The sequence below is a fragment of the Lampris incognitus genome, chromosome 19, assembly GCF_029633865.1.
Source record: "Lampris incognitus isolate fLamInc1 chromosome 19, fLamInc1.hap2, whole genome shotgun sequence".
NCBI classification, from domain to species: Eukaryota; Metazoa; Chordata; class Actinopteri; order Lampriformes; family Lampridae; genus Lampris; species Lampris incognitus.
The window spans coordinates 23,032,947-23,042,922 of record NC_079229.1 but is presented as its reverse complement, the minus strand read 5'-3'; the positions used below and the strand labels follow the sequence as shown (position 1 = coordinate 23,042,922).

At 43.8% G+C, this 9,976-nt stretch overlaps 1 protein-coding gene across 1 annotated transcript; it reads right to left on the bottom strand.

Moving 5' to 3' along the window:
- On the bottom strand, positions 1 to 9,827 carry pigm (phosphatidylinositol glycan anchor biosynthesis, class M). Its single transcript, XM_056299683.1, has 8 exons — positions 9,428 to 9,827; positions 9,132 to 9,305; positions 8,775 to 8,895; positions 7,454 to 7,700; positions 6,904 to 7,007; positions 6,420 to 6,574; positions 2,339 to 2,440; positions 1 to 1,315 (listed from the first exon to the last, which is right to left on the bottom strand). Exons 1-8 carry the CDS (start codon positions 9,596 to 9,598, stop codon positions 1,148 to 1,150), a joined length of 1,242 nt encoding a protein of 413 aa, XP_056155658.1. The 5' UTR covers positions 9,599 to 9,827; the 3' UTR covers positions 1 to 1,147.
- Positions 9,828 to 9,976: the final 149 nt, after the last annotated feature.

The following is a 9,976-nucleotide window of genomic DNA, read 5'->3' as shown; positions in this document are numbered from 1 at the left end:
TTTATTACAAACATATCTATGACAGTAACCTACTGTCAGGTACAAACAAAATTGTTTATATTACATTCAATTTTCTGCTATTAAAAAAAAAAAAAAAAAGCTAAGTTGAGATGAAGCTCGATTACGTTTTAACAGAGGATCTGAGTACCTAAAACAGGATTTGTTTTACCGGTTTTAAGGCACTCAGCTCCTTAGTCTGTCCTCTGTGTATGTGTGTGTGTGTGTGCATATATATATACACGACAAAGGAGCTGATTGTAGAGTTCAGGAGGTGTAGAAGCTGCAGCCACTCCCCCATACACATCAATGGGGTGGAAGTAGAGCGCGTTTCCAGCTTTAAATTCCTTGGAGTCCACATCAGCGAGGACCTCTCCTGGACATCAAACACCCAGGCCCTTGTGAAAAAGGCCCAACAACGCCTGCATTTCCTGAAGCGGCTGAGGAGCGCCCGTCTACCCCCCAAAATTCTCACCAACTTCTACCACTGCACCATAGAGAGCATCCTGACCATCTGCATCTCAGTGTGGTACGGCAACTGCACCTCAGTAGAGCAGAAAGCCCTGCAGCGGATCGTCAAGGCAGCCCAGCATATCACCGGTACCCAGCTCACAGCCATAAAAGACATTTATCACAAACGCTGCCTTCGAAGGGGTCTCAGCATCAGCAGAGACCCCACCCACCCCAACCATGGACTGTCCCCCCCCCCCTGCGCTCTGGGAGGCGCTACAGGATCCTCAGAGCCCACACTACCAGGCTCAAAAACAGCTTCTTTCCCCAAGCTGTTGCCCACCTGAACCTGGCTACCCACTGAATGTCTGTAGATATTTTTAAATATTTTGTACTCCAGCTCTTTTTTAACTTATTTTAGCTTTTGGTCTTCATGTGTGTATATCTTATACTGTGTTTGTCTGTGTCTGTCTTGCACTGTTTGGTGAAGCCACAGCCCTCATTTCATTTTTAACATGTGCCTGCACATTGTTTTTAATGACAATACATTGAATTGAATTTGCATATATACACACACACACACACACACACACACACACACACACATCCATAAATCGAAGGTCTGTTAATTCTCACACTGGAGATTTAATCCACAGGATGGAGAAAGGCATCTTCTATAGTTCTATAAATAACTGGAGTGTCATTCAAGCTTTAATCTCTGCCTATGCTGGGGGGGTTTGTAATGGGCTATAATCTGAATCAAGATGTAACAGTTGATGACCAGGAATAGCAATCCAGCCAGCCAGATCAACAGGAAGGTGTTGTAGCCTTCAAACTCCAGGTAGTAGGCAGGACCCAACCAGATGCCCTGATGATAGGTAAGATAACATAGCATAAGGTAAAATGTACTTAATCAATCCCTAAGGAAAAAGAGCTGGAGTTGGTCCCTGGGTGCTCCAGCTGCCCACTGCTCCTATACAATAGGATGGGTTTAATGCAGAGAACAAATTTCATTGTAACCTACAACGACAAAATAAAGTGGCTTTCTTTTTTCTTTTCTTTTTCTTTCTGTGGGAAAATTCATCCTTTGCATTTAACCCAGGCTAGGAGCAGCGAGCAGCTGCTGCTCAGCACCCGGGGACCAACTCCAATTCTTCCTTCCATTGCCTTGGTCAGGGGTACAGGCAGGAGTATTAACCCTAAAATACATGTCATTTGATGGTGGGAAGAAACCAGAGCACGTGGAGGAAACCCACGCAGACATGGGGAGAACATGCAAACTCCACACAGAAAGGACCTGCGACGGCCTGGGGTTCAAACCCAGGACCTTCTTGCTTGCTTGACTTTCTTTTTTTCACATAATGACAGACGGAGTACCCCTCTTCATTTCACTGCATGTTTTACTTTGTATTTCTGTGCATGTGACAAATAAAGTACTTCAACTTGAACTGTGAGTCAACAGTGCCAACTACTGGGCCACCATGCCACCCCAGATAGAGAGCATATTTAACACATTTACCAAATATCAGTTGATCTCACTGGCCTTTTTGAAGAACACTACACTTACAATTGGAGAAATAAAGTTTTGCAAAACAATGTTTGTCTATGTAGTTGATGATGCCACAGTTGAAAAGATTTTAACAATTAGTTTCTCTTAAGGTATGGATTTTTAATCAATTCCCCTCAACCATGCTTGGCACATGTAGTGTATCCTGTCTGTTGAGACCTCATCTCGCATTCGAGGCAGTGGCGTTTATGAAGTTCCACAGAGCAACAAGAGACAACCAAGAGGTTACAAAATACTTGTGCACTTGTACAGCGACTGGAAAATAAATGTGGATTCAAGAATGGACTTAATTTGGCGTGGAATAAAAATGATGTTATGAATTACCTGTCCGGCAAACCAAAGGGCCAGCAATCCCACTCCCTGTTTTGGTGACAGACTCAGATGAGGAATGACCAAAGGAAATAAACACAGATACCAGAGGAAGTACTAGAGAAGAATGCAGAGGGGAAAACATTCAGCATGCATACATATTTTCATTCGGAAATTTTCTCAATTCAAACATGCTCAAAAACCATTCTTAACACTTATCTAAATGGTGTCTTTTTACTTGTATAGATTTGTTAAATTCAGGTCAACTTTCACTCGTGTTGACAAATAAAATGTTTTGAAGCTACGGGTATGTTAAAAGAGGGCGAATCACACATCCTCCACCCAGATTGTCAGTGTTGGACCCCCAAATGGAAAACCTCTCCCAAAGTAATGGCTCCCCCTGCTGCACAAGTTAAATATTGCACCTTTCCCGTAGAGTCATGCCAACTCGAGACAAAGTTGCAGGAAATGGCACAATTCAAGTTGATTTAAACAAAACTCACCTGGCTTTATCCAATTAAATAAGCTGCAACACGCAATTAAATACGACTGACACAATGTGTTCAAGAACACAGGTTATTTAGCTTCTGGGAACAAAATAATGAAGATGACAATGAAGTAGGATAGCCTGTTGTGCGGGACTGGGACAATTAAGGATAATGAAATGCTCTGAGATCTTTAAAAAAAAAACCAACCAGAAATTGCAATAGATATTTCTAAATCTGAATTGTGTGCAAACAACTGCAATTCCCTTCTTCATCCTTATGAAGTTAAAATGTTTCAGGGTAGCTACACATTTGTCTTCTGCTCATCCATTCAAACGTAATACATTCTCGCTCGACCCCACATTTCACCTGCTTTACGTTTCTATTCAATTCTATTTCTGTTTGGAAGATTAATGTCTAGCTTTGTAATATCCCCCATCAACAACCGCCATCTTTTAATTTACAATATGGTATGTTCAGCGTGACATCAAAGTACCTGCAAGAGTGAAAGGGAAGGTTTACAAGACGGTTGTGAGACCAGCTATGTCATATGGTTTGGAAATGGTGGCACCGATGAAAAGACAGGAGGCGGAGCTGGAGGTGGCAGAGCTGAAAATGCTAAAATTTTCATTGGGAGTGATGAAGAAGGACAGGATTAGGAATGAGTATATTAGAGGGACAGCTCAGATTGAATGGTTTGGAGACAAAGCAAGAGAGGCAAGAATGAGATGGTTTGGACATGTGCAGAGGAGAGACGCTGGGTATGTTGGAAGAAGGATGCTCAAGATGGAGCTGCCAGGGCAGAGGTATTGAAAATTTCAGTCCAGTAACTTTGTAGGGATGGGCAAAGTCAAAACATGTGTATGAGGTTTGCAGGGGATTGCTGACACCTACTATCACAGGTTGGTGATACACCGTCATAGATCTGAGCCAACTGAGCCTTAGTGTAGTAAGCATGGTGTACCACTTTACACTGAATAAGACCATGTCTTGTACAAATAAGATGATCCATGTACACATTCTAAAATCTCCGCCCAAACCTCCTCTGGTATTACCTCCCCCAGATAACATTACATTACAGTCATTTAGCCAACGCTTTTATCCAAAGCGACTTACAATAAGTGCATTTAACGTAGGAAATCAGGAGAACTACTAGTCATCAGAGGAAGTGCATCTTCTCTCTAAACAAGCATCTAAGAGCAAAACCAGTGCGAAGGTAAAAGCGCAAGAAAGAGATTTTTTTTTTAAATGAGTGAATACAATAAGTGCTAAGAGCAAGTAACAGGGTAGTAGTTCTTGAGGAGGTGAGTTTTCAACCTGCGTTGAACAATGGGCAGCAACTCCACTGTCCTGACATTAGTGGGGAGTTCATTCCACCACTGTGGGACCAGGACAGAAAAGAGCTGTGTGTAGGGGTCCGCGGTGGTGTAGCGGTCTAAGCATCGGCTTTGTGTCGATGCAGTTGCCCACTGGGGACTGGGGTTCGCGCCCCGGTCTCGTCAGATCCGACTATGGCCGGACTCGATGAAGCAGCAATAATTGGCAACGCTGTCTTCGGGAGGGGGGCGGAGTCGGCTTGTGTTCGTCACGTGAATGCGTCTCTGTGTGTGTCGGAAAAAACAGTGGTTCGGCCTGGAGTCGCCTTGTCACGAAAGTGGGGAGGCGGTCTCCTTTGAGACTGCCGGCCGGAGAGATGCAGTTGGCGAACGCATGCAGTACGAGGGTGGGTGTTTGAATTGAAATAGGGATCGATTGGCCACTAAATTGGGAGAAAAAGGGGAAAAATCAGAAATAAATGTAAAAAAGAAAGAAAGAAAGAAAAGAGCTGTGACCGGGTCAATCGGCAGCAGGGGCCTCTGAGTGACAGGGCAAACAGGCATCCTGAGGCAGCAGAGCGAAGTGGTCGGGAGGGGGTGTAGGGCTTGACCATGGCTGGAAGGCTAGCACCAGAGTCTTAAACTGGATGCAAGCAGCTACTGGGAGCCAGTGTAGGGACTTGAGAAGGGCAGTTGTGTGGGAGAACTTAGGGCGGTTGAACACTAGACAAGCTGCAGCTTTCTGAACAAGCTCCAGAGGTCTGATGGCCGAAGCTGGGGTGCAAGCAAGGAGGGAGTTGCCGTAGTCCAGCCAGGAGATAACCAGTGCCTGGATGAGCAACTGTGCCATCTCATCGTTGAGGAACGTGTGAATCCTCCTGAAGTTATAGAGGAGAAATCTGCAGGAGCGAGCAACCGATTCAACGTTTGCAGCAAACAACAGTTGGTCATCCAGGATCACACCCAGACTCCTCGCAGTCCGAGCTGGCGTCACCACGGTGTTGTCAATGGTGATGCCCAAGTCTTGGTGCGGACAACCTTTCCCCGGGAGGAACACCGGCTCTGTCTTGTCCAGACTGAGCTTCAGGTGGTGTGTCGCCATCCACTCTGAGATGTCAGTCAAGCACGCAGCAATGTGTGTCAGAGGGAGGAAAGGACAAGATCAGCTGGGTGTCATCGGCATAACAATGGTAAGAGAAGTCATGCGAGCGAATAACAGAACCCAGGGATGTCATGTACAGGGAGAAAAGGAGAGGACCCAGAACCAAACATTGTGGAACGCCTGTAGTCAGTCTGCGAGGGTCCGACACAGATCCCCTCCATGTCACCAGATCCTCCTCCCAAAGGGTCTTTATAGAGTTTAGTGACTCTGGACGTAAAAGATTAATTTGGTTGTATATATATATATATGAAATTGAGCCTTTCAGGATTGGGACTGGTGTCAGAAAACCATCTAGAATGGAATCATTAGGTAGGTTGGGAAACATGGGGAACATGTTACGGACAAAGCTACGGACCTGTAAATACCTGAAAAAATGTTGCCTAGGAAGTGAAAATCTGTCTAAAAGTTGCTGATACGATGCAAAAACCTTATCAATATACAAGTCTTTTAAAAGTGTTAATACAAAGATTTGACCAAATCAAGAAAGCACGGTCTTCCAGGAAAGGAGGGAAAACATGATGTAGCGACTCTTGGTGTCTATTATTGACGTGGTTTATTGTTGGTTGACTGATGGGGTTTTTTTCTTCTTCTTTTTCTCCCCCCATTCCTTTTTTTATCTTTTTTTGTTTGTGTATGGTTGTGTTGTTGGTTTGTTTTCTTGGTTTCTGTGGGTTGTTGGGGTGTTTAGCAATGAGTCAATTGTCACTTTTTTGTGGTGTGTCTTTGTAAAGGGAGTGTGCATTTTTTTTACTCTGTGAATGCTCTGATGACACAGGTGTGTTCTTTTGCAAATCCTAATTAAAAAATAAATAAATAAGAGGAAGGCCAAAGAGGATATTTATGGATCTGGTGAGGGAGGACATGCATGTGGTTAACATGACAAAGGAAGATACAGAGGACAGGAAGGGATGGAAATGGATGATCAGCAATGGCGACCCCTAACGGGAGCAGTCGAAAGTAGTAGTAGTAGTAGTAGTAGTAGTAGTAGTAGTAGTAGTAGTAGTAGTACTGTGACATCAAAGGCATGTCGATACTCTGTTGATTGTTTTGTGTATTTGTGTACATGTGTGTGTGCATATGTGTGTGTGTGTGTGTGTGTGTGTGTGTGTGTGTGTGTGTGTGTGTGTGTGTACCTGTGAGGTGCAGACTTTGTTGAAGGAGACAAAGATGGCGGTGTGTAGGAAGCAGCAGAGAGCCAGGTCACCGTGATAGGCCCAGGAGACGAGCAACAGCAGAGCTAGCTGGGGCAGAAAGGCTGCCAGGCCAAGCCACAGGCTCCAACCACTGTCTGCCAATACAGAGAAACAGAATGGCCTTATGAGTAAAACACAAGTGTTATCTGTTAGAAAGATAGAGTTGGCTAAGCTATGAAGACTGCTTAGTTTCTGATGAGTCTCTACCCCCTAACACAGAAGCAAAAGAGCCGATGAAATTTCAAGACCAATGTTCTGATTGACAGAATCCAAATTGAAGCAATTTTAGCCTCTAGTCCATAGCATTGCGAGAAGTTAACAAAAATCTAAAATCCCCCACTGCATCTTTAAAAATGCTCTGCCAATAATGTTTTGCTGTAACCTTGCAAAAATGGAAATAAAATGACTAAATAAATGGAAACACCTGCAGTAAGGTAGAGCATGTAGAAATATGGAGAGAAGTTGTGTCTGGTATCCCTCCTGGTCAGATGGTACAAGTAGGTCTCATGAAGGAACTCCCAACCATACCTAAACAGGAGAGGAGTGAATTGGGCAAAACCATTGAAAACTATTAAAAGTTGGTCTTCTTGTCTCAGTTTTCTAGTCTCATTGTAAAGCACTAAGTGGCTGTTTCAGCTAGAAAAGCACTATATAAAATGCAGCTCGATTGATTGATTGATTTAAGTGTAAACAAGATAATATATGCTGTCTGATGGTTCATTTCTGTCATATGGAAATCATTACAGCATTTGTTGGGGGAAAAATAATTAATGAAAGTTTCAATTATTATGTATCCAAAATGAATATGGACAACTTGTTTTACATAAAGACTGAGTAAATTTCCATTGATCACACTGGATCAACTCTGAATGAGACCCAACTAAGCGGTATCAGCCAGACAGTTTAAAGGTTATATTATACATATTATAGGTATGTATATGTTGATTTGTGTGTACTTGTGTTGTCACGCTCACATGTGATAGAAAAGTCCAGTAAGTCCACTAAAAACGCCTCCAGCCACACTTGCAAAGAGGAACAGCTCTTGGTTAAAGAAGCTCCCAATGAACCTCAACAACCTCTTAAATCTTCGTCCCTCCTTTTCATCTGCTCTCGTCTCTGGTGAGCGTAGGGCCAGAGCGATAGGCAGGGCATATGTAATGGGGTAGATCTTCATATGCACCGACAGGCCAAAGAGCAGAGCCGCCCAAGATAGATGCTGGCCTGAAAATACATAATGCAAGAACTATTGGCTAATATATTGATATAACATCAATACTGTGATATGGGGCTAAATATCATATGGGATTTTGATTATCTTAATATTGTGATATAGCGTAAATGGCCATTCCCTGGTCTTAAAGGTTATAAGTGATACAATTTTCTGAACTTAAGACTGTTTTAGCTGAGTGATATGAACAATGCTGTTTTGTGATCATATCTGCATTAACAATATTGATTGTTATTATAAACATCAAGGTATTCAGTCCAAAATATTGTGATATTTGGTTTTGTCAGTAACTCACAGCCGTACTCTTCTTGGTCATTCTTGTTCATAAATTATTCAGAGGTTCTTATGCTATTTTTGCTTAGCACCCCATTTCCAGAAAACACTAGCAATACTATTTTCCCAAAATAATCGATGATTTTGTCTTTTGACCTGGCATAGTTTTGGCGAGAGTGTGATCTTTGTTGGATTAGGACTGAATATGTGCTCACACATTTCATATGGACAAAAGCAAGGTGTAAAGTTAAGCGTTTAAAAACCAGAGAATTCTTGTTCTAGTTTTGTTAATCATCTGCTACATTCTGAGTACCATACATGGAAAGACTGAGGTCTTTTTTTCTACTTGCTGTCTCAATCTTTTACCACAGCTGTAAAGATAGCCTCAAATCAAAAAAGTCACCCCACCCCAGGTCACAACCAGTGCCCGCCCATCATTAACATTTACAGATGGGGTGAGAGACATACGTACACACTTACAATCTGTCTATCATGCAAGCATGTGCACACGCACACACAGCTCAGAGGACCCCTCCTTAACTACATTAATTCACTAACCCCTTATCTTAAAGCTAAATCCTAACCCTGCATATCCTTCTAAAGTTGTGAGGACCAACCAAAATGTCCTCACAAACTAAGTTTGTCCTCAAAAGAAAGGTGGGCTTGACAAGGGCTGGACCTCACAAGTAGCGCAATGTGTGTGTGTGTGTGTGTGCACGCGCGCGCGTACACACGTGTACACACACACACACACACACACACACACACACACACACACACACACACAACCTTACCTTCCATACAGAGTAACGTCCCAAGCACTAGGGCTGACAGGACTGACTCAGCGCTCCCTCGGCTGGACACTCCCATGGGCAGGGGATTGAGGAGCCACAGAGAGGATACACGGCACGCCTCCTGACCAGAAGTCCCAGACAAAACCAAACATCATCTAAAGTGCAGTTCACTCTATTCTACCAACAAAAACAGAAAACTAGTGCGTGGCCCGACACCAGGCTTGCAAATGTACAATGCACTATGGCAGGTTTTACAGAATGTGTATGAATATATTATTTTTAAATGCAGCAACTCTTGCCAATGACGAGCATCCTAATAAAAATAAAATGCAGCCCGGAGAACATCTTTCCACAGACCTTGGGGTCCAGCCCCCGCAGGCAGAGGATGCGGTAGATGAGAAGTCCCGAGAGCATATCACAGACGACGAAGAGGATTTTGCCACACATACAGCTGAGATATATGTTGGGGGTGAGCAGCCACGCTACAAGGGGGGTGTAGCGATATGTGGATCTATTGTAGGGCGACTCACCCTGCAGAGAACAAGCAGGGGGAATACAGCACTGAGACATTAAGACTTAAAACAGATCGGAGAGGGAATGGATTATCACTTTTCCGTGTTCATGTAAATAAGCTCTGCCATGTGCAGCGGTACCTTAGTGATGAACCTGGCGGCATCTGTGAACACATGGTAGTCAATATCGGTGTACTTCACAACCATGGTGGCGTCCTGGTAGTCGCCATACCAAACCAATGCGACTCGTATAAGGAGAGACGCCGAGAAAAGAACGCGCTTTTCTGTGACTTCAGACACAATCGGCTCCATCGCCGCACCGGTTCAACGTTTAGCAATCAACCTGACGTTAGCCGCGGCGCTAGCGTTAGTTAACTATCTCTCAGACGTCCCTGCCAGTTTGTCCTTTCTCCCATTGTCATCTGAGTCTTAAATGCAAGCTCATTACGTTTCGGACGATGGCTTAAACACTTTCTTCTCTGTTTAATGTACTTTATATTCTTATTCGTTTTCCCCAGATTTAGCTCGGCAGAGACAGGTAGCGCTGACGTTATTATGAAACCCACTGCTTTTCTGGGCAAGACACGCCCTGTGTAGCATTCAAGCACTAGGATTGGCCAGGCGTCCAAGCGCTAGGATTGGCCAGGCGTCCAAGCGCTAGGATTGGCCAGGCGTCCATGCTTTGCGCTA